This window comes from Populus alba, chromosome 6 (genome assembly GCF_005239225.2).
Source record: "Populus alba chromosome 6, ASM523922v2, whole genome shotgun sequence".
Lineage (NCBI taxonomy): Eukaryota > Viridiplantae > Streptophyta > Magnoliopsida > Malpighiales > Salicaceae > Populus > Populus alba.
Window position 1 is genome coordinate 14369189 of NC_133289.1, and position 25766 is coordinate 14394954.

Genomic DNA, 25766 nt, shown 5'->3' on the forward strand with positions numbered 1-25766 from the left:
TGCTGACCTATACCGTAAGACCTTCATAAACTCCAATTAACCTAAAATTATAACCTAATATAGAGTAATATGTACAATAATTTTTATTTAAGCATTATCCAACAAGCAGATTGATAGTTATACTTAATAGTGTAAGACCATTTACTAGATAAAATTACACTAGAATCTTAATTTCCTCACTCAACCTTTTCTTAGATCATACTATTCCCTCTCTCTTAAAGATGATTCATCATTGAATCTATAACATGAAAAACACCCTTTAAAGAAAACAAACCACCATCAACCTAAAACAAAGGATCACCATTAAAACCATACATAATCTTGTTAGTAAAGAAATATTCTCATTTTCAGTCACATTCTCCTTTTTAAGCTTCAATCGATGCTTATAAACCTACTTAGGTGTTAAAGAACTAAGAACTATAAACTTTCTATCTTTCACATAAAAAAAAAAATATTCTAAAACCCATCATGCATAACTTTCCGATCATATTTCCAACGCCTACCCAACAACAAATGACTAGCATGCATAGGCACAACATCACATAACACCTCATCACAATACTTTCAATAGAAAATGTAACTAAAATTTGTTTAAGCACTTTCAACTCTCCACAATCATTCAACTACTACGACTTATGTGAAATAAGGTGTTTTATAGTATGCAAGTTCAATTTATTCACCAAATCAATAATAGCCATATTAATGCAATTCTTACTATCAATAATCATATTGCATACCTTATTATGAATATGACACTTCATATGAAAGATGTCATCTCATTGCTCCTTCAAATCTCCCAACTTAGCTTACAAATTCAGTGCTTGTTTCACCACCATAAGTGTTTTATCCTCAATCGGATACTTAACACAATCATCTCTAACATTCTCAAGCAAAGGCATTTCTTACTCATCACTAATCTCCTCATCGATCACAACCTCACTACGTTCTTTCACAACCATACCTCATTTGTTTATACACTAAAAAGCAATATGAAGAATTTTAAAATAATAAAAGCATTTTATGTCATAATTATAAGATATAAGTTTTAACTTTACCTCTACTATTGGTGAAGATGTTCATTTTCTCTTTTGGAGTCTCGGATATATACTCCACATTCAGTGGAGATTGGGCAACCCCTAATATTAGCCTTGAAATTAAGTTTCCAAGGTGAAGAAGAACCTAATAGTTGGCTTGGATGTGAACCACCTTTACGCTTAAGCTGTCTTTTGATTTTTTTTTTTTTTTGCCATATGCACCATATCATCCAACTCCACATAGTGTTGCAACTCCATAATATTCACAATCTCGCGATTCATCCCATTTAAAAATCTAGCTATAGTGGCCTCCATATTCTCTACTAAATTAGTTTGAACCATCATGATCTCCATCTCTTTATGGTAGTCATCAACATTTTCTGTACCTAACTCAAATATTACAACTTTTAGTATAAATCCTTATAATAATGATTATAGATATATCATCCTTGTATAGCCTTCATCTCCTTCCAAGTTTCAACATGCCTCTCATGATTTCTTTTATGACTCAACACAAGTTGATCCCATCACACAATGACATAGTCCATGAACTCAATTACGACAAGTTTAACCTTTTTACTGTCTAAATAGTTATGACAATCAAATATGAGCTACATCTTCTTCTCCTACTCTAAATACATCTCGAGATCATTTTTACCTTGAAAAAAAAATTTTCATCTTAATGCTACCTAAATTCATATCTACCTCATCACGATACTCAAAATTATCCAAATCATCTCTTTGACCCAACTACACATCTCTATTAACTCCCCCACACCTAAGGTCTCTAGGTTGCCTAAACGGATCTTCTTGGCCTAAAGGTACACTATCATAATTCTCATCACATATCTCATAAAAATAATCATCAACAATAAGGCTAACATGCCTTTCATGTCTTCTAACATTATTTCTATCCTGATTAGCCTTATTTCACAAACCATAAATTTTATTATTACATCTCTCATTTCTCTCTATCCTATCCTTCAAATTCCTTATGATGTGGAAACCTCCTAAGATGTGCCAAAATCATATTTGAACGGTTTGGAACTTGACCCAACAAGAACCTGCTTTGAAGAACTAAAATTATATACAATGATCACTTCCACCTTACACATATAAAGAGACATAAACTAGTGGTATAAAGTCACAATGAAATTGATCAATCATTCGAATAGTTTGCAAGTTCAATCAAGAACTATGTATAGAAATCACTCAACCACATAAAAAGATGGCAAGAATGGTGATAACTTTATTAAAAATAGTCTTTTTCAAAATGTCTCTATAAAAGAGTATTTATACTAAAAATTATTTTAAGTCTAATGAGATATCCCTAATGAATATTGATAAACCTAATAATAATTATAATAATAATAATAATAATCTAAGAACTCAAATTTAAATAAAGCTCAGGAATTCTTAATAGAATACATAAAAATATTGTGTGATTTAAAATACCAAAAACAATCAACAAACAGTTTTATTGTTTTGCATGCATCACGTGTTTAATAAAAAGTTTATTAAAGCCATGGGGATTTTTCTGAAGTTTCAAAAAAACCAATGTTTATTTTTAATATCAAGGATTATAAAATTATACATAAGATGTATTCTCGAAATTAAAAAAAAAAAAGCAAAATGTAAAAGATATATTTTGGCTTTAGAATGACAAGGCTTAACCCGTAAAGCCATGGTCCACTCTACTAAGGTGGCCTACTTTAACTAATAGATAAATCAACGATTAAAAAAATATAATAGTGTTTTATTAATAGTCAGACAAATAAACAATGTACCTTATTTTAAATAGAGTGTATTAAGAGGGATATTGTCCTCCCTATACACAATCAATCTCTTTATCCAGACTCTGAAGACCAATTGGAGTTATTAATGACCAAAATATTAGGTGGTAGCTCTAAATCTTTTTAATTAATAAAGGACAAGAACTCTTTACTCTTTCCACCCACATTAAAAAATATAATCTAAGATGATGATCGTTGCAACACCATATAAATGCGATAATAAATACATGATTTTAAATTCTACACATACATATTTATGCACTAAGAATGCATAGAAGATCAAAGATTCAATGGTGGCAAGTTTGGCTGAAAATTAAAAAAAAAAAAAAAAGTGACGATGCCAAATCTGCTAGCGCATATTGTTGTGTCAAGTGTAGCACCTTGGGCACTATTGCACTGCCAACAACGATGCCAAATTTATTGACACTCGTTTCTGTCATGAGAGGCAACAACCATGGGCTGCTGCCCTATCAGGTGCAGCACTAGCAGCCTTGCGCGAGGCAACAACCTTGCACTACTATGCACAACCTATTGCAACGATAGTTGCAACAAGGCTACTGCAACAAGAAGAAGAAGGGGTAAAATTTATGATCCTACCCCTTTAGCCTTTTTAGGGTTTTTTAAGGGGTAGAATTACAATTTTACCCCTGTAACTAATATCTAATTACCTTTAGGTATTTTGGAGCTAAAATTACTATTTTAGCCCTTCATATATAAAATAATGATTTTATATTAAAATTGAAACCCTAAATTAAATTAATTATAGAATTAATTTTCCTAATTAGATCAAGATTAAATTAAAATATTTAATTTAATTTTTTGAGTATTATGATATCCTGATAGGATTAAGATTTATTGAATTAAATGGTTTCATGTGATTAGTTTTCTTATTAAATTTTGAAAAATTGTTTTTAAAAGAAAAATTTAAATTAAATGAAATTTATTATGTTTGAGAAATTATTAAATTATATTTGATTTAATATTTCTAATGTTAGAAATATTCTTTTAAAAAATTACACATAAAGTCAATTGTCATAACTCAATTTTGGCCTATTGGTTTTTAATTTAATTTTTACAGGGTTCAAAATGTAAAATTAAAAGATCAGAGACTTGTTTCGATAAAAAGTGTAATTTGTCAACTTTCATGAAAATTAAGGACTATAATGTGCTTTTGCCATTCTATCCTTATCTTTGAGACAATCATTACTTTCGAAATAATCCTTATCTTCAAGATAATCCTTACCTTCAAGATAATGATAGTTGTTTGATTTCGAATTCGATTCTAATTCGAACTTCAAAAAAAAAAAGAATGAGTTTGATTTAGATTGTACTTCTTATAAGCGATGAGACTCTTGCACTATAAATACTGATCCCAGTCTATGCAAAAGAGGAGAGGAGGAAATTAAGGAGAGAAACCTATAAAAGAGAGAGAAACCCTAAAAAAGGAGAAAACTCCAAAAGAAAGCTATTACCCCAAACCCTACGAAAAAAGACATTGACAAAAAAAAGGAGGGGGCACGGCAGAATCCTAGACTAGCCGTTGGTGCCCCCTCCCCCAGCCTTTTCCTGTGTTCTTCCCTGCTGAAACCAGCCATACCTTCCCCCTCCTCGGCCTTTTCCTTTTTCATCCTCCCCGCTCTCACTCTCCCCATTAACCATCGTCCTTCATCTCAGCCCCTCCATGCATCAGCAGCCAGCAAGGCGCGCCTCTTCCAGCCAGCAGCAGCAGAAGAGCTCCAGCTACAACACCAACACCAGTACCCTCTATCTTCACTACTGGCCCAGAAGCTGCTGCAGCCTCAGTAGCATTGAAGTTCCTTTCTTTAATCCAGTCTGCAAGAACTCACCAAGACCACCAAACCTGTGGGACCTGACATGAGGACTTGAACTCCAACGGAGGTGGTGGTGGTGGTGAGGGTCGGATGGAAGATTGAGGTCGCGAGAGAGACCAGAAGTGGAAGGTGGCGATGGGAAGTTAGTCTTCGCCTTAGCTCCACGAAGAGAACGAGCTGCACCATCATAAGCGAGAGCAGCTTCCTCAGGTGTATCAAATGTGCCTAGCCATACCCGTGTTTGCTTCCATGGGTCATGTATTTCTGCAGCATAGCGACCCCATGGTCTCTTTCGAACTCCCCTGCAATGTCCTTCCCTTGAAGAAGCCATGAAAGGAAGGGAGCAGAAAGGGATGATTAAAATGAAAAGAAAACCAGGAGAGTGAGAAGGAAAATGGATGAGCGTAGTAGAGACAAGGAGAGCACGGGAAGAAGACCAGGGGAAGAATGAAGAGAAAACAGAGGAGAAGAAAACGTTTCAGCTGGCCAGCCCTCCATCACCGTCATCTTCATCTTCAAGTGCAGCAACACAATGAAGAGAAAACAGAGGAGAAGAAAACGTTTCAGCTGGCCAGCCCTCCATCCCCGTCATCTTCATCTTCAAGTGCAGCAACAGGTAAGCTTCGGTTGTGCATTTTAATTACAATGTTTCTATAGCAGGCGTGCGTGAACAGTTCATGCACGCCTGCAGGTAAAAAAAAAAAAACAGAAAAATAAAAAAGTAAAAAGGTAAAAAAGTAAAAATAAAAAAATATATATGCGTGAATAAAGACAATATAAATTTATTGGTTTATTCATTGACGCCAGAGTCAGGAATAAAAATACCGATTTAAATTTATATTATTCTTTCATTGTATTTTATTTTATTTTACTAGAAACATAAAAAGATTGTGCATGCGTAAAAATAAATTTATTTTATTTGTTTATTCACTGACGCCAGAGTCAGGAATAAAAAAAATATTGATCTAATTTATTTTATAGCTACGTAATATTTACCAACGCCAGAGTTGGAAATATTCGTAGTTGAATATTCATTGGCGCCAGAGTCAGGAATATTATAAGCAAATTTTCATACCATAAACTAATAAACATTTAGCAATTTAAGACGAAACTAGCAATGCAGCCTATTTCAGGCAGGACGTTTAAGGGGTGATAATATCTTCCCTTTTACGTAACTAGTCCCGAACCATAGAATCTCTGTTGACCAGTTAGGGTTCCTAGTGACCATAATACTAGGTGGCGACTCCTTAAACAAAGAATATTCCTCATTAAAGAACAGGATGCCAGAAATCCGTTCTTTCCAAAGATTTAAATAATTTTTAAGGCCGCCGCGATGTCGGGTGCGACAGAATGGCAACTCCACTGGGAACTAATGGACTAAGCTTTGCCTTTTGTTTATCAATTGCTATAATGTTTGTTATTTTATGTTTATTTGTTTATTTTTTCTTGCATTTACTGATTTAGCATGCATCATTGTTTATATTGTCATGCAACACGTTAAGAGCACACACCTTAAAATCTAGGATAAGTGGGAAAGTAACGGTACCCCAATGGCTTTAGCCTGGGTAAGACTCGTGAAACCATCCAACTCTCGCTTGATTGTTTACTTGGAAGTGGTTGATATGTCAAACTGATATTACTCAGGGCCTCTATTTTCACACTACTTGTAGGCCTCATATCGACCTTTCATGGACGATCATTGAGCATGCGAGAGACCCTTTAAAACTAGATAATGACCAACCTTTTGATGCACTCAACAATTAGAATCTTCCTATTAGGTTGTCATCCGGTGAAGGGCGAGTCTGCATTTCATACGTATTTTTATTGCCTCAACATTTTTTGCATAATTGCATGATTTACATATAGCAGGTTGAAATATAAGTTCCCCATTGAAACCCATTCGAGAAAAAGACAAATTGAAGATGAAGAAAGAGTCCAGTTGGAAGCCCTACATCAAAAAGAGGTGGACAATCTTAAAGAAGAAGTCGCAAGGCTTACTAGTCTACTCGAGCAGGCCTTGAGAGATAAATCTGGAAAAGCAACACTTATAGCTCAGCCTGAACCTATGCTTGTAAATCCCTTCAATCCACAGAATCTGGGGGCAAATGGGTTGTCATCTGATTTTCAACAAGCTATGCATTTCCAACCATCATACCCTACAAGAATTTCTTCCACCATTGATTCTACAGAGAAAGGATATTAAAAAGGCAATATGATAAAAAAAAAGGATGATCTGAACAAATTCATTGCCCTAGAACAAAGGATGAGGGCATTTGAGGGAATTCACCTATATGATCCTATAAAGGTTGCTGAGATGTGTTTAGTGCCCAACGTTGTCATTCCCAAAAATTTTAGAGTGCCAGAATTTGTTAAATATACGGGAACTCAATGCCCTATAACTCATCTCAAAGCATACTGCAACAAAATGGCTGAAGTTGTTCATGATGAGAAACTGCTGATTCATTTCTTTCAAGATAGTCTGAGTAATGTTGCCCTCACTTGGTATATGCGGTTGGACAATACCAAGGTTAAAAAATGGAAGGATTTAGTTGATGCCTTCATGAGGCAATATAAGTTCAATATAGATGTGGGCCCTGATCGGTTAAGCTTGCAAGCTATGGAGAAGGACAACAAGGAGTCCATAAGAGAATACGCCCGGAGATGGAGTGAGTTAGCTGCACAATTTAACCCTCCCATATTGGAAAAAGAGATGATCAATTTATTTTCCAACACCTTTAAAGCTCCATACTTTGAATACTTGGTTAGAAGCTCTGCACAACATTTCACTGACCTGGTTGTTATAGCTTAAAGGATTGAACAAGCCATTGGGTTAGGTAAGATTGTTATCCCGATTGAGAAGAACGGTTTCACTGAAGGTGGTTGCCAAGGCACTTATCATTTCTATAGCTAATTGCTTCACATCGACTCCTAGAAATAAACTATCTTGAAGATAAAGCTATGGTGATATTAGGTCGAGAATGATCTATATTTGATTTCAATTGACTGTTGAAAAGATGCCCTTGTTGAGGAGAATGAATGACTAAAAGATTTCAGAAATTCCAATCAATGATCGCTAAATGCTTAGCCCCTTTATGTGTTATCATGCCAGTATTCATAGCCCAAGATGTTGTCATAAGTTCTTTATTGTTGAATTTATTTTCCAAAGTTTCAATGAAAATAATGAGTTTGTCATTCAATCGTGTTTACGATTAAGCTTTATTCATTTTCCTGAGAGAGCTTTCTTATAAAGACTCACAAACACATCTTTGAAGCCTTGTGCGATCTCATAGATGCAATTCATCTCTTTTACCAAAAATCAGTTTCCCTATTGGAGTTTTGAAAAATTGATCTGGCATTTTGATTTCAAAAGTAATTTGATGTTTATTCAAAAACGATATTTTTTACATTCTACTTGTAGAATGACAAGTGAATCAAACAACTCCTTCATAGAGGTGACCAAACTCTAAAAAGAAAAAGAAAAAAAATACCCTTACCCCATTACTCTTGAATCATGTGTTTTTAAATGTATGAATAATGGTATGTAGTGAACTTGTTGCTCATAACTCATGAAATGTATCTTTGCAAAGAATAAACCATCACATTATACGAGGTCAAAGTTTATTGATCATACCTGCTTGCGCTTGAAATGAGGAAAGGCCATCTTTGTTATTCCTTTCACGTTCTAAAATAAGTACATCCCTTGCAAACCCTTTTTGAGCCTGAATAAATTTTTTTTTCTTTCATAAAAAAAATCCTGACTAAGATCACACCCTACACTAGGGGCAAGTGAAATTTCAATGATCAAGAAGGATGATAAAGCCGTGAGAAAGCCAAAAGGCAAAGGAGCCTAAGAAACTCAAATGCTAGGGATCATGCCCACATCACAAAAAAAGGGGCAAGTGAAATTTCAATGATCAAGAAAGAGGATAAAGCCATGAGAAAGCCAAAAGGAAAAAGAGCCCAAGAAACTCAAATGCTAGGGGGCATGCCCAAATAACCAAGATAAAGTGAGTATGCTCTAGCAAAGCAATGAAAAAGAAAAAGGGGGGGCAAATCAAAGAAGAGCGGCAAAAAGAAAATATGAATAACGTCAAAAGTCAAACTATTGATCGTGATCTTCAGTCTTTGAAACCCTAAAACACTCTTTGAGTCTTATATCCTTTTCTTTCATAGCCGAAAACCACAGCCTACGTTACGTGCCTGTAGAAATCCTTTCAAACCAAGCAAGCAAGCAATCTATAACAATAAACAATGCTCTCAAAATGCAAAGATATTTTTTCATAAGATTCATGACATCAAGAATAAACTACTCATTATTATTCATGCTGATAAAAATAAATGTTCAAAAAGAGACAAGTTTTTCTCTTACAAAACCTCGATCTTTTTCTCGAGCCCTTCACTTCAAAATAAAGGGTCATCTCATGACATATTATCACCGAAGACCTCATTGCCAAACACAAGAGCAAATAATCTCTTTTTCAAATAAAGAAAATAACCAAGGAGTTGCAAGATTTGAAAAGCAAATTGTTATTGGACTCACATCGAAATAATTTTTGTTTTCAAAATGCAAGATCAAGATTTCAAGATTCATTCTAGACCCATATTCTTCCACCAAACTGAAAAGGAGAGAAATGAGAGAATAGCCTCTTAAAATCATTATTCATCTAAGTCAGTGACATAGCACACTTGGGGGCAATGACAAGTACAAGGGGACAACATTGTGTTTAAGGAAAATATAGCATCCCTTACAACAAGACAAGGGGGCATTTTGGTTTACAAAAGACAGCTCGATCCTTTCAGCAAGTGATACCGAATGTTTTTAGCAGTGAAACGAGGGGTAATGAATAATCCTCTCAAATTATTTGATGAGACAGGCAAGCAAGTGGGTCATGATGGGCACCGTAAAGACTGAGTTATGTATCTGGAAATAAACTTACATGGGCCAACTCGAGTGGGCTAGAAAGCCAAACGACAAAGATGACTCAAATCAGATAGCAAGATCTCACCAACCAAGCAACGACAAGACTAAGAAGAAATGGGGGGCCTATATTTCAAATCAAGTAAAGATGCATGCATATCATTTAAACTTTGAGACATTGGACAATGAGTGTTGCAAATTTTATTAGAGAAAATTCTAACAGAATCCATCTAGTGGAAGGCCAACTTGAAATGGCCAAAGATCAAAATTTCTTTTGAAAAATTTTCATTTTTTGAGAATTTTTCAACCTGGGCAGGCCGCCCATGAGAATTAGGCCACCAGAAAAATCTCTGTATTTTTGCACCACCTTTCAGTTTCCACTCCTGAGGTAGTGCATTTCATATCCTACCTCCATTCGAGCGTGCCTTCGAGCCCTCGTCTTATCTCCATTCGAGCGCGCCTTCGAGCCCTCGTCTTATTTCTTTTTTAGCGCGCCTTCGAGCCCTTGACCATCAAAGGTAGTGCATTTCCTATCCTACCTCCATTTGAGCGCGCCTTCGAGCCCTCGACCATCATAGGTAGTGCATTTTCTATCCTACCTCCATTCGAGCGCGCCTTCGAGCCCTCGTCTTATTTATTTTCGAGCGCGCCTTTGAGCCCTCGTCTTATTTATTTTCGAGCGCGCCTTCGAGCCCTCGACCATCAAAGGTAGTGTATTTTCTATCCTACCTCCATTCGAGCGCGCCTTCGAGCCCTCGACCATCAAAGGTAGTGCATTTTCTATCTTATCTCCATTCGAGCATGCCTTCGAGCCCTCGTCTTATCTCCATTCGAGCGCGCCTTCGAGCCCTCGTCTTATTAAAAAAAAATCCTTGTATTTTTCCACTGGGCAGGTAACCCATTACAATGTGACCATCTGGGCCGGTAACCCATTACAATATACCATCCTATACTGGCAGGTAACCCATTACAATGTGACCATCTGGGCTGGTAACCCATTACAATATACCAACTGGGCAGGTAACCCATTACAATGTGACCAACTGGGCTGGTAACCCATTACAATGTGACCAACTGGGCAGGTAACCCATTACAATGTGACCACCTGGGCAGGTAACCCATTACAATGTGACCATCTGGGCTGGTAACCCATTACAATTTACCATCCTATACTAGGCATGTAACCCATTACAATGTGACCATTTAGGCCGGTAACCCATTACAATATACCATCTTATATTGGGCAGGTAACTCATTACAATGTGACCATTTGGGCCGGTAACCCATTACAATATACCATCACCAAAAAAAAAAAAAAAAATGGGTCGTCTCCCAAATGACTTGTTTCTTGATTTCTACATCTCTCTGTAAAGGTCATGTGTCAATCTACTGTTTTCAAAGTTTTCAAAACTAAAAAAATAAAAAAGAAGCAAAAGTTCTTTCTGTATCTAATTTTCTTTATAAATTTATTACACAAAGCTAAAAGAAAATGAAATTTTCTAATATCGTCGCATAGTAAATATTATAAAGAGGGGGAAACTGTCATAACTCAATTTTGGCCCATTGGTTTTTAATTTAATTTTTACAGGGTTTAAAATGTAAAATTAAAAGATCAGAGACTTGTTTCGATAAAAAGTGTGATTTGTCAACTTTCGTGAAAATTAAGGACTATAATGTGCTTTCGCCATTCTATCCTTATCTTTGAGACAATCCTTACTTTCGAAATAATCCTTATCTTCAAGATAATCCTTACCTTCAAGATAATGATAGTTGTTTGATTTCGAATTCGATTCTAATTCGAACTTCAAAAAAAAGAGAATGAGTTTGATTGAGACTGTACTTCTTACAAGCGATGGGACTCTTGCACTATAAATACTGATCCCAGTCTATGCAAAAGAGGAGAGGAGGAAATTAAGGAGAGAAACCTACAAAAGAGAGAGAAACCCTAAAAAAGGAGAAAACTCCAAAAGAAAGCTATTACCCGAAACCCTACGAAAAAAGACATTGACAAAAAAAAGGAGGGGGCACGGCAGAATCCTAGACTAGCCGCTGCTGCCCCCTCCCCCAGCCTTTTCCTCTGTTCTTCCCTGCTGAAACCAGCCATACCTTCCCCCTCCTCGGCCTTTTCCTTTTTCATCCTCCCCGCTCTCACTCTCCCCATTAACCATCGTCCTTCATCTCAGCCCCTCCATGCATCAGCAGCCAGCAAGGCGCGCCTCTTCCAGCCAGCAGCAGCAGAAGAGCTCCAGCTACAACACCAACACCAGTACCCTCTATCTTCACTACTGGCCCAGAAGCTGCTGCAGCCTCAGTAGCATTGAAGTTCCTTTCTTTAATCCAGTCTGCAAGAACTCACCAAGACCACCAAACCTGTGGGACCTGACATGAGGACTTGAACTCCAATGGAGGTGGTGGTGGTGGTGAGGGTCGGATGGAAGATTGAGATCGCGAGAGAGACCAGAAGTGGAAGGTGGCGATGGGAAGTTAGTCTTCGCCTTAGCTCCACGAAGAGAACGAGCTGCACCATCATAAGCGAGAGCAGCTTCCTCAGGTGTATCAAATGTGCCTAGCCATACCCGTGTTTGCTTCCATGGGTCATGTATTTCTGCAGCATAGCGACCCCATGGTCTCTTTCGAACTCCCCTGCAATGTCCTTCCTTTGAAGAAGCCATGAAAGGAAGGGAGCAGAAAGGGATGATTAAAATGAAAAGAAAACCAGAAGAGTGAGAAGGAAAATGGATGAGCGTAGTAGAGACAAGGAGAGCACGGGAAGAAGACCAGGGGAAGAATGAAGAGAAAACAAAGGAGAAGAAAACGTTTCAGCTGGCCAGCCCTCCATCACCGTCATCTTCATCTTCAAGTGCAGCAACACAATGAAGAGAAAACAGAGGAGAAGAAAACATTTCAGCTGGCCAGCCCTCCATCCTCGTCATCTTCATCTTCAAGTGCAGCAACAGGTAAGCTTCAGTTTTGCATTTTAATTACAATGTTTCTATAACAGGCGTGCGTGAACAGTTCAGGCATGCCTGCAGGTAAAAAAAAAAACAGAAAAATAAAAAAGTAAAAAGGTAAAAAAGTAAAAATAAAAAAATATGTATGCGTGAATAAAGACAATATAAATTTATTGGTTTATTCATTGACGCCAGAGTCAGGAATAAAAATACCGATTTAAATTTATATTATTCTTTCATTGTATTTTATTTTAGTTTACTAGAAACATAAAAAGATTGTGCATGCGTAAAAATAAATTTATTTTATTTGTTTATTCACTGACGCCAGAGTCAGGAATAAAAAAAATATTGATCTAATTTATTTTATAGCTACGTAATATTTACCAACGCCAGAGTTGGAAATATTCGTAGTTGAATATTCATTGGCGCCAGAGTCAGGAATATTATAAGCAAATTTTCATACCATAAACTAATAAACATTTAGCAATTTAAGACGAAACTAGCAATGCAGCCTGTTTCAAGCAGGACGTTTAAGGGGTGATAATATCTTCCCTTTTATGTAACTAGTCCCGAACCATAGAATCTCTGTTGACCAGTTAGGGTTCCTAGTGACCATAATACTAGGTGGCGACTCCTTAAACAAATAATATTGCTCATTAAAGAACAGGATGCCAGATATCCGTTCTTTCCAAAGATTTAAATAATTTTTAAGGCCGCCGCGATGTCGGTTGTGACACCAATAATTAGAATTAAAGCATGCAATAATTTTATTATGTATATTAATATGCTATTATGCATGATGAATGATTATAGACATTAAAAACCAATGTGATTGGGCCTTTATTTAATGGTTGTAATTTTATTAAATAGGATCTGTATGTCTTGTCTTGTCTCTATTTTTTCTTCTGGGTTATATTTCTTCCTTAAATATAACTCAAATTTTCTTAATTAATTATGTAAATATTATATAACTTAAAAATATAGAAATTTAGATAGGAAATTATTGTATAATCCAAGACGAAGAAAGAAATGGCAATGAAGGCTACAACTGAAGTGCTTGCAATGGACTTATGAAGACTTGTTTCAACTACTTAAGATTTGACTATTTAATTTCCTTCAGTGGCTCGGGGAAATTAGCTTAGATATGTCAATAATCGTCTAATTAGAATGGCATACTAAGGGTATATGTTTATATATAAATTGTTATGTAAGAACATGAATAGTTGCCTTCCAATTTTATATGCATAAAACTAAAGTTCTATTCATAGATAATTTGTTGAGTCACTCAAGGTTACCATTAATCGAATATGTTTAATCGAACATGTCATGCATCAATGATACAAAGACCCCTGATGGAAACTGTTAATGACATGTAGCTCATAATTTATGAGTCTACCAATTACTTGAAAGTAATATATAATATTTATTCCAATAGATGACTTGAAGTTATGGACTTCATGTACTAACCAAGTTTAGAACTTGGTTGATCCACCTGAAGGGATAAAATCTAATAGATCTAAATGAGACTTTAAAAGAAAGACTAACATGAAAGGCAATGTACAAATATACTATGCAAGCTTTAAGGAGTATGAATATCTAATTTTGATGGTATATTCAACATATTTAATTTTTATCAAAAATATGGATAAACCTTGTGTTTACAAAAAGTTAGCAAGAATGGTGTCGTTTTCCCAGTATTATATATAGATGACATATTTAAAAATAACATATCTTTTATTTAATCAATAAGTTGGTTGTGCTAGAATTTCTCCATAAAAAAAATTAAAAGAACCAACCTATATATTGAATATAGAAATCTATAGAGATAGATCTAGAAGGTTGCATGGAATTCTTATCTAAAAACATGTGTTCCAAGACATAGATTGAGATATATGTGTGTGTGTGTGTGTGAGAGAGAGAGAGAGAGAGAGAGATGGAAATGGTATTCTATACTTAGCTATAGAATTCATCAATGGAGAAGATAAATTAGAAGTTCAAAATTGTTTGAATTAAGATTTTTTTCAATGAAATATTGGAAAAATAATAAATACCAATCAATATATATTTTACTCTAAATGGTAGTGCTCTAAGTTGAAAGAAATACAAAGAAGAGAGCACAACTGATTGTAGAACTGATAAGAGTGCACCTCCACGTTTAAGAAAACAATGAGATTGTTTGAATTAAAAAATTCATCAATGAACTAGGTTGGTTCCTAGCACTGTTGAGAGAAAAATTGATTCTACAACTGAATAAGAGTACACCTCCACATTTAAGAAAACAAAGAGCTTGTTTGAATCAAAAAAATCATCAATGAACTAGGTTGGTTCCTAGCATTGTTAAGAGAACAATTGATTCTATAACTGAATAAGAGTACACCTCCACATTTAAAGAAACAAAGAGGTTGTTTGAATCAAAAGATACATTAATGAACTAGGTTGGTTCCTAGCATTGTTGATTCAATTGCCCTATATAGTAAAAACAATGAAGTCATTGCATAAGTAAAGGAACCAATATCTCATCAATGATCCAAACAAGTACTTAAGAAATTTAATTTCATTTGATAAATTAATAAAATAAAAGATGTAAAGATAGAGTGAGTACCCATCAAAGAGAATCTAGAAAATCATCCTATTAAGTTACTATCCATGTGGAAGCATTAATGTTACATTGAATATAGAAATCTATAAAGATAGATCTAGAAGGTTGCATGGAATTCTTATCCAAAAACATGTGTTCAAAGACACGGATTGAGATATATATGTGTGTGTGTGTGATGAAAATGGTATTCTACAATATGGTATTAGATACAAGAGCGATGTACTTTAGTGCAAGTAGGAGATTGTTAGTTTAATATGTATTGTAGTCAATCGATTGATTACACGTGGCATTGTTATATTTATGTAAATACATATTTATTATTAATAAAAGCTTAATTTATCTTTAATATTCATATAATATTAGATTAATGAATCTAAAATAAAGATAAAGTCCATAAGATAAAAATATTTTACAAAAAAATTATAAAGTTGTTATAATTATGAAATTTCTATTACATCAAACCATTGTTTCTAAAATGTTCCTCGTCGATGCTCTCTTAAATACTGAATATTCATTATAGCCATAAGGACTTATATATATTATATTCTTTCTTTTTATGAAAGGAAGCGGTAGTTCTTATAAGCTGACATACCTAGAACTAATATGTAGGTGTTTGTCTTAAGACATGGACATTGAACTGACTTATATAAAAGTTTCATATGGAAAGATCACATATCTCTATAGAAAGGCTCATGTGATGGTTGTGTAAGTGATCATTTGACTTAAGATCATTAAATCATCTTATATAGAGAATGTTATAATTTGATCCTATTACATCTTATCTTAAACGAGGCAACGAAAGGGCAAACGTTGGATATAACATAAACTATATGAAAGTATTTAAGTGATCAAGAGAGAATTCTTCACTATATGTTAATTAAAGAAATTGTTCCATCTATTCTTAAATGGTATTAATTGAGAAATCTTTGACAAAAGTGAAATGAGATTTGAAATTTATTCAAACGATCAATAACTATCATAAAGAATAAATATAATTTAACATGGAAGATATACTCCTTGCTTTTATGTTAAATCAAAACATTATTGATGAAAAGATATTAACAACAATAAGAAACCAGTCATTAAAAAGTTAAGTCAAACAAACAATGACTTTTCTAATATTTAGAAATCATGAAATGTTGTTAAATAATACATCTGATCTTCAAATATAAATTAATCAATTATTAAATTAATAATAAATTAAATTATTTAACTTATTTAATTAGAATTATAATTTATATTTGGGTTAACATATTAGTTATAAATTATACTAAAATTATTTAATTAAGTATAACTTGATTTAAATATATTTTAGAAATTAAATACTTGAATATAATTAATACAAGGATTATATTTATAGACCTAAAAAAATCAAGTAAAAACTTGATTAAGTTGATTTCTAAAATTATTCTAAATTGATATATGGATATTATTTAAGAGGCAAATTAATATTTTGTCAATTATAAGGTTTTTTCAAATTTTTTTATAAATAGTAAATTATACCTCTTATTTAGTGTGGTTGTCTATTAGATAAAAAAAAAACTATATAAACACAATATGAGAACTAGCACTTTGGGTATAGCAATTCCTCTCTTCTAAATTTCTAAATAAAGGTTTAGGAGATTTCTCACAAATAGATCATATGAATTAACATTGAAAACTAGATAATTGAACAGCTTGTAATTGACGGCAATTTGACCTTTAAAATATTATTTTTTCAGATAATAAATCTCTCTACAATTTTAAATCTATCTAACAAGAACTTAAATACTCCCGAATAACTTCGTTTCATAATTTTCACGTATAATATTCACAAAACCAACTAACTTCAAAAAAAAGTGCGGGCCATCTAATTTTTATGCACCTCTGTACTCCTCACCTTCGGCCCTCTTGAAATTTTCATCTCTTTCAACCTTCTCTTTCTCCATCTACATTTTTGCAACATTCGACTTGTTTTGGTTATGCTGAGAAGGTGGGTTTAGGCCAAATGGGTCAAAATCTTTTTTTTTTTTTTTTTTCACAGTATAACTGTCTGACTTTGAAGACCACATTAAGGATCAATTCCTTGATTCCATCTCGTCTACATATCAGCTGTTGCTAAAAGTAAAATCACATACGGGAAACAACCTACTGGTAATGTAGGCATAAAAGACCACCAACTAAGGGCTGTTTATTTTTCAAACATACCAAAAGTAACCAGAAAGTTTAGTAACATTTCCCTCATCTATTTTTAAAAGTCAAATTCAAAACCAGAAACAGAAAGCTTTTTTTGTTCTTTCAAAGACGTGAAAAACCAGTCGAAATACCTCCAAACCGGTGGTTGACAAAAATAATAACAATGAATTCATAAGCTTGATTGTATTCATAACCAATCAAGTTTTCTGTTTCCAGAAACTGCGAAGGATACCAAACCCCTTAACTTTTTGACAAAGGCAACCCCATCCTATGAAAAATAACCAGTATTGAATGAAGCATTTAGACTGCAGAGACAATCAGCAAGTAGGAACAGGATCAATACACTAACAGGAAAAAATGTTTCTGCTTTTAGTTCAAGGATCAAACTTGAAATTTCATATTCCATTAAAAATCATAAATTTGCTCTTTGCTTTTAACAATGTAAATAGAACAAGAAAATCCCTAGTATCTAAAGATACAATCTATGATGGTAACTGCATGTAATCATAGAAACCATATCCTGTGCATTTGTAAGGCTCGGCAACTTATACCACTGGATTTGAATTATGGTTGAAGCAGAAACACTACTATGTAATATATTAATTACGAGGGAAATAAATCGAATCCTGGTCAGTTCCAACAACCAGGCCCAAATACTACCTAGAGACTGCATCAGCACTGAAGTCAGAATGAGCATTGTAGTAGTGTTGCAGAAATTCTGTAGCGTCGTACCTTGGGCCAGTCTTCAGAGCTAAAATGTCTTTACATTTCTTTTCAAGACTTCAGCTTGTTATCTCCATTTTGTGGGAGGCTAGGAATTTTTCTAAGATCACTGCTAGAGGTGGCAACTATAGAAGTAACCATCTGGGCTGGTTTGGCAGTTGCTGGAACTTTAACAACCCCATTGCTAAAGGGTCCCTGCTGACTCCCTGTTCCAGTTCTGGTATTTGCTAAACCTTTGCTGGATGGACCTTTTTCATTCCCCAGCTCAGTTCTGGCTGATGATGAACACTTCGTTTCTGTTGAAATTTCACAATATTTGAAGCAATTAAAGATATAATTCACTAATTATAAGAACATTGATCACAACTATGAATCTGAAATCCATGGCACCTTACAATGGAGCAGCTAAAGACAACCCTTGAAATCAGAAAGCCCAAACCATCACAATTGACTAACTGAAAAGGTAAGTTGCATAACAAGTGGCATATGTAATTACAATAGCTGATTGCAGTTAATTGCACATCCACAGGAGTACACCCTAAAGGTAAGTTACGTAACAAGTGGCATATGTAATTACAGTAGCTGATTGTAGTTAATTGCACATCCACAAGAGTACACCCTAAAGGTTTGACCTTCCAATTCCAACTATGGAGGTCCTGAGTTCAAAACTTCAAAGCCAGTGGAGAACATGTGTAGGGTTTATGGGGTGGAAGAGGGCTATTCCCATTGTAACCCTAGGGCCAATGCGCCTCCCAATGTAAGAAACAAATTCTAGTAAATGAAAATTTCTGATTGAAAAGAGGCTATTTGTCTTTTGTACACTAAGAGAAAACAACTATCTGTAACTTCCATTAAGGTGATATATTTTCAAATTTAACAAAGTAACAATAAGAATTAAAAAGCAATGTTTATTTTGGAGAAATGTTTGATAAAATAAACAACTTAGCAATATGTATGATGACATACTAGTTTCTTGTAAAACATTAGTATATCATCTAAAAATACTAGACCTGGCATTTCCCTTTTCTAGAGCCATTAGTGTATAAAACTTTGGCAAAAGGAGAGAAACTTGCCTTTTATTTCCCCGAATGTGATCAGCTTATTAAGGCAATCTCGAAACTTCGATAAAACAATTCTTTCTTGCTCTGCATAAGCCTCTGTCATGCCTTGTCCACAAGGAAGTTGTGAAGAACTGTTGCAGGCATGGCCCATCAACCCATTGGGGGAAGCAGCAGCCATAAAGATCGTATCTTGTTCATCGCACATCAATGCCAACGTCCCAGGAGACATTGGCCTTCCTTTTGGCATATCAACACCATCTAAGCTGGAATCATCAGGGCCTCCTTCATCAGCATGGTTTGTACTCGAACAATCATTAGAAACAATTTTATCAGCATCAAATTCCTTCTGGCTCTGCAACCTTTCTTGGGTAGATGAAGCAAGAAAAGTGTCTCTTTGATCTTCTACTCGCTTTTTCATTGAATTTCTTTGGTCTGGATATGCAAGAATTTCAAAGGAAAGCCCAATCATTAGATATTGGTTGCAGTACTCGCATTTCTTGTTTCATAACATGTCAACATTCTCAAGGAACACCCATTTCAAAGGAAAGCCCAATCATTAGATATTGGTTGCAGTACTCGCATTTCTTGTTTCATAACATGTCAACATTCTCAAGGAACACCCATTTGTCAGACCAGCTATAGCTCTGTACAATTCAGTGTTTATTTTTCAAGAATAGAATAAGGCTACAGAGCATTAACATATTTACAATGGACAAGTAGTTGGACTTTTTTGTATATCTAATTAGTTAGGAGTACTTGGTTTACCATAAAAAAATTGCAAATAGTAACAAATATGAAGCTGACTGCTTCTCACATGGTGGAGGAAATGTGATAAACTACATCAAGTCCCAGCCCCTCCTGTTGCAAACCAACTTTTTGAAAATCTCAGACATAGAGGTTTAAACATCACAAGCTAACCCTGGGAACATAGCTCAAAAAGATGAGCAGTAGCAAACCAAACTGGACACAGAAATCACAGATAATCTAGTCAGTTTTGAAAATACACATTCAGAAGAAAGTTGCTGGGTTGAAAAGAGCAGAATATTAAGGACAGGGAAAAGAACATACAAAAAAGTGCAGACATGCATGGCCACAAGCATCTCATACAACTTTAGGAGACCAAGAAGGGATGCAGCATGGGAACAGAACACTTGTTATATGGAGTATCGAGTGGAAAGCAGACATGGAAGATATCTTCTGTTGCAGGTGAATAATGGAGCAACCTGTCTCATTGGGGGGTGGGGGGGGGTGGTTGACAGCTTTAAAGCATGATCTGGGAAATTCTAACACTGACTTGCTAGAGAAGGCTCAGAAAGCTGAATGCATGCAGCTCAGCCAAAACTAAGGGATACACTTGTTAGAACAAGTCAGCAGTTGGAAAATATAATCAAGAGTTCTAATAAATAAAGCATGGAAAACAAATTTGAGCTATTCTGATACTCAAATCAAAGGAATATCATGCAAATGAGCAAATGCAATACAAAGCATAAAAGAACATGTTGTCCTTCTACATTCAGAACCAGTGGCTTGAATATGTTGAAGCTGTGAGTGGTAGCTTGCTTAACAGGGGATCAGCTAGTTCTAATGTGACTGCTTCTGCAATTAGGAGCTGGTGTGTTCCTGCTCAAGGTTTTTTCATTTTAAGGTGGATGCCTCTTGGAATAATCAGTCACCCAGTGGTGGTTTGGGAATGGTTTTGCATGATAGTCAAGGCTCTTTTGTAGCTGTGGAGCTATTTTCTGCAAGTGAGTTTCTAATCCAAAGATGATGGAGGCTTTAGCTATTAAGGAAGCTCTTTCCTGGTTAATAGAAAAAGGTTGGCATAATATGGTAATTGAGTGCAATTGTTTGGATCTCATAAAGGAAATTAATCACGACGGACCAGTCTTGTGGTATAGAGCTCATAGTTTTTTACATCTTACATCTCATGCAGCTGGTTGGTGTTTCTGGGTGCTACCATGATCATAGAACTGGAAATAAAGCAGCTCACATCATTGCTAGGCTAGTGATTCAAGATAGTTAGGGAAATTTTTCAATAATCCTCTTCTATGTAATTATACTGTCCTTTTGGAGGATTTGCAATGCCTTTGTATATTTGTTGTACCATTTTATTTGTCAAGAAATGAAAATTCTATCATTGTTTTTTTATAAAGAAAAAAAAAACATTCTGAACATGTAAAAACAATTTAACATGTATGAGCATTGTTACACCTGAAAGCATCTTGGCAGCTTCTCCTGACAGAACCACTAAAACTGAGCAAAGTTCTTTTAAGTCCTGTGATTGGATAATGTCTGACAAGAGAGACCTGCAATCATGACATGAAAGTTAGTTTTGTGAACACGAATATTGGTAATGTTTTCATGAAGACAAACAGCCACTATACCTGTATGTGATTTTTGAAGAGCCCAATGTTGTAGTGATACCAGCTCGAGTAACAGGATTAGAAGGCAATGGAGAGGAGGGTGCAGCAGGCCTGATGTGGCTAGCCTGTGAATGCAAAAAACACACAGCAACACTGTCATGTGCTATAGACCAGTACCCAAATATGATGATTCAGTACCAAATCAAAGGATCCAACAAATAGCAATAAGGATGTAATTTGCAAACTTGAACTGCAACTCAGAGACAGAAGAAGCTAGTTTTATGATTATGTCTATCTTCTTCTTCCCAGTTCGTCTCTACAAGCTAATAGCTTATTCTATGCATCGAATTGTAAACTGCTTAGATTAGGTAACTTTTACAAAATCATCATTACAAATAAAAAATTCTCTTCGATACAGAATTAACCAAATATGCTAAGAGGACATTTACCTGTTGAAAATGTCCAAGCCTGTGAAATGACGGATCCTTGACTGTCTGCCCAAAGAAAAGCTCCTGACCTTTTCTCTTCCTAGATACAGGCAGGGAAGCATAGCCAGAAGATCCAATAGCCCCAGTTATTGCAGCATTTGCAGCCTGTTGAATATATGCCATGTTGTTGCCATGGTCACCATGAAAGAGAGCCTGTCTCTCTTCGCTTCCTTCAAAATTCTTGCAGTCCATGCATTTACAATTTTCAGAACAAAGAATGTTTGCTTGGAAACATTCACAGTACTTTTTGAGACATCCAGATTTCTTGCAATGACATCCCTTATTGTGCTTTACAAACACCAATCCTTCCCCAGTCTCTTCCTGCAATTGTTTCCAACCATTTCATATGATGGCCAACAACACCAGAAAAAAGTAGGATCTCATAAAAAATAAATAAAAACACCTCCAATGAATTCTAACAAAGGTACTTCATTTAAATTCAATAATGACAAGCAATGAGTTTTTACCTATGCATCTATCATAATGGTGTTCTGCAATTTTCTTAATGAATAAATTCCACATAAATGAAACAAACTCCACCTTAAAAAGTTCAGCACATGAGGATTTATTTCAGTGAAAAATTCATAGGGAAAAGGTTTGATATCTACTGAATATTTTAGATGAAGTTCTATTAATAATGAAAATGAGCAGAATAACAAAATAAAGAAAAGTCATCCATCGAATGAAAGAAAGGAAAACAAAGAGAGCTGGAGTATAAGAACCCTCCGACAATGAACCCTCGAATATGATTCCACTGTCTGGGACAAAATTATTTGGCAATTTCATACTGAAAATGGCATTCATGACAAAAAGGAAATAATAAAAGGATTGTCAATTTTTTTTATTGTTGCAGATTATGTCATATCTCAAGTAGTGCAACACTTTCATGCACAAAGCAAAAGGTAAAAAGACAAACACCACTCAAAACCTTCACAATCAAAGATAAAATGTAACTATAGCTTCAGATACAAAATATCTCATTTAAATTACATCAAAAAATGGAAAAGAGATACAGAGGGGTATCCTGGCTCCTGTTCCAACAAGAAATGAGGAAAAGCAAAGACAAAGGAAAGGCTATATATGATAAAGGCTCCCATTTGAAGTAAATATTTGGTTAATAAACTTCATAAAAGCATTCAGCTGAAAAGTAGTCTATGTAGGTTTAACCAATGTACCCGACTATCCCGTGTTCCATGTGGGCTGCTTGCAATTTTTGGCCTGAATGCATTTGGATTACGCTCTAAAGTTGCTTCGACAGCTTCTCGCCTGGCAGCCTCATTTTCAACATTGTTATAACAATTAACGCAATTGCACCCATCACAATATGTTCCAGAGGCAAAGCACTCACAATAACTGCTCAGGACATGAAAAAATTATATATCAGTAAATATCTTGTGCCAGTCAGTGCAGTACAAGAATTGACATGATGTCATTACCAGAAAACCAGGAAAGTTAGCAAACCCGAAATCCATTAAACAGAAATTACTAGGGTATCATGTGACTGAAGCACAGAAAGCAGGCCCCATAATTTAAAAATGATTCAAGCGAGCTGCCTGGGTGTTGTTCTAGGCAATATTTCTACATTTATGAAAATCATTTCACGCATAAAGCATGAGATGAGTAGTACCAGACCTCCAGTGTTGCACTTAAACGTGTACTTCCTGGATATAAGAATGGAAAACGAGTTCAAAATTGTTTCTTTTTCTGTTGAAATAAGACTATAACAAGTTGACACCTGTAACTCCATTTTTCAAATTCTTAAATAGAAAAGCAAGCCAGCAGTAAATCCCACGACCAAATTAAGTAGTACCGAGATATATTTGATTTAAATTTCATCGGAAAAGAAAACAGCAATTCATTGACTCTAAAGCAGAACAGAATATCATCCCATGGAAGAAACATTACTAAGATGACGATGTACTTACAGCTTTAAGCACCGAGAGTGTTTACAGTTGCACTGTTTTTGCTTCTTCGGAGTGCCATCTTTCAATTCAGCATTCAGTCTTGGTCTTGATTTTGGTGATTCTGGTTTCCTGGATATAAGGAGAAAAAAGGAAAGAAAAGAGCAGTCTTAGACTCTTAGGAGAGAAATAAATGGATGAAAGAATGAAAGAAAGTCATAATGGACAACGAATTGTGTGTCTTGATCAATGGTAGCAAAGTAACTGTGTGTCTGTCTCTACCAAAACTTCTCTCAACTTCATTTTCAGAGCATTTATTCACTAAAGGCATCTAATTTGAAAAGGTATGGACCTGTATACACAGAAATATCTTCAACGATAGAAAAAAGAAAAATAAATGCAAGAATTACATTTACAAGACTGTTTCATTTCTTTCACTACTCATTGGGGGAGGGGGGGGGGGAGTAGAGTTCCTTTCTTGTAATCTAATTCGAAGATGACCTCATCAAAACATCAGACCCATTATCCCTGGATCAAAGAAAACTAAGCAAACTCTCTTTGGGAAAAAAAAATTAAAAACTGCACCTCTGCAAAAAAATAAAAAGGAAATTTAGAATTAATGGGAGAAAGAGCAGTGAAGAACAGTGACAAGAACCCTCAAAAATTCGCAAAGATGACAACTTTGCAACTCCAAAATCAAAACTTTCAAACAAAAACTCCAATCAAGCCCACAAAAATGGTAAATTTCCCATTTGTTTGACATCAATTCTTCCAAATGAAAACTTGCAAGATTCAGTAATTTACCCAGTAAAATCCACATATACAATCTCACAAGGCAGTTTTTTTTTCTTTTCAAAAATATCAAACTTTAACTCACACAGCCCTCGCTGCTGGCTCCTGCTGCGTCTGCTGTTGCGGTGCCACTGGAATCGAAACCACCTGTGGTTGCGGTTGTGGGTGAGGCTGCGGCTGGCACTGCGCGGACGCCGGGGTAACCACCACAGGCGATGGCTGCAATTCAGGAAGGACACCCTGTGTGAAATCTAGCTGTCTGGCTAGCTTTTTGGCCGGAAAATCTGCAGTCTCCGATTGCTGCAGCTTTTTTGGAGGGAATTCGCTTCCCTCACTTTCCCCCATCTATTTTCAAAATAATCTCCAAATCACCCCTGTCCAGATTCTTTTTAAGTAAATAAATTATAGTGAGTTTTCCTCAATAATTACACAAACTCGTCCCAATTCTCAAACCTTCAGATCCAGAAAACGAACATAAATCATCCAAAACACACAATTACTCACCAAATGAGCGATTAATGAGCTCAAACAAAAATCGAAGAAATAAAAAAATATTTACAAACAACTTTGATCCAGAAAACGAATAGAGATAGAGAGAAAAGGACTGTGGGTAGCAAAAGGGGGGGCTTTCGGCTTTGGCTTTGGCTTGCTTGGTGTTCTTCCTTGGTGTGTGTCTCCCCCCCTCTCTCAAGTGATTTTGAAATTCAATTTTTCTTCTTTTATTGAATGGTTGGATTTCAGTTTTATTTCTAATCTGACGCTTTTCCTTCAATTCAATGATCTGACGGTCGCATTTCATAGAAAGAGAATCAGGTTACATAGTTTCACCGTTTGATTAATTTAAGATATAAAAATTTCCATGGTGTGGGAGTCGACTTGTCTGAAAGGATAGCTAGTGTACGCTACAGTGCAGGACGTGAAGAATTTGTAATCCACGTGAAGAAAAGATGAGTTGGCAATGTGTGATTGGATGGTTGGGTTATGAGAGGAAGGGTGAAAAAAAGAGGAGGGGATTTTTTAATGGGTGAAAAGTGAAAAATAAAATAAAATTGGCGCTAAAGAGGCTGTCGTTGACACACTTACTTTTTCTCGAGTTGGAGGTTAGCCTGTTAGGTTTGTTTTACGATGTTTTCATT

General features: G+C 35.3%; 1 protein-coding gene and 2 pseudogenes across 5 annotated transcripts; all 3 read right to left on the reverse strand.

Moving 5' to 3' along the window:
- Positions 1-4478: 4478 nt before the first annotated feature.
- Positions 4479-5241, reverse strand: LOC118047998 (uncharacterized; annotated as a pseudogene).
- A 6496-nt stretch (positions 5242-11737) lies between these two features.
- LOC118047997 (ethylene-responsive transcription factor ERF114-like) lies at positions 11738-12249 on the reverse strand (annotated as a pseudogene).
- Positions 12250-17685: 5436 nt separating this feature from the next.
- LOC118047984 (protein tesmin/TSO1-like CXC 5) lies at positions 17686-25350 on the reverse strand. Of its 5 annotated transcripts, none has more exons than XM_035057475.2 (9): positions 25135-25341; positions 24716-25004; positions 23863-23970; positions 23113-23290; positions 21899-22258; positions 21471-21574; positions 21298-21392; positions 19099-19518; positions 17686-18321 (listed from the first exon to the last, which is right to left on the reverse strand). In XM_035057475.2, exons 2-9 carry the CDS (start codon positions 24973-24975, stop codon positions 18077-18079), a joined length of 1770 nt encoding a protein of 589 aa, XP_034913366.1. In that variant the 5' UTR covers positions 24976-25004; positions 25135-25341; the 3' UTR covers positions 17686-18076. The 5 variants fall into 5 exon arrangements, 4 of the variants coding, with proteins under 4 accessions (XP_034913366.1, XP_034913365.1, XP_034913368.1 ...); XM_035057474.2 differs by having other exon boundaries at positions 24716-25015; XM_035057477.2 differs by lacking the exon at positions 25135-25341 and adding an exon at positions 24249-24425 and having other exon boundaries at positions 24716-24842.
- Between the last annotated feature and the right edge of the window lie 416 nt (positions 25351-25766).

Coding starts and splice junctions, on each gene's coding strand:
- LOC118047984 (XM_035057475.2), bottom strand. CDS start 24,975: ATGGGGGAAAGTGAGGGAAGCGAATTCCCTCCAAAAAAGCTGCAGCAA. Junction 23,971..24,715: donor GAGCCAGCAGCGAGGGCTGT/GTGAGTTAAAGT, acceptor CCTTATATCCAG/GAAACCAGAATCACCAAAAT. Junction 21,575..21,898: donor GGCTTGGACATTTTCAACAG/GTAAATGTCCTC, acceptor TTGCATTCACAG/GCTAGCCACATCAGGCCTGC.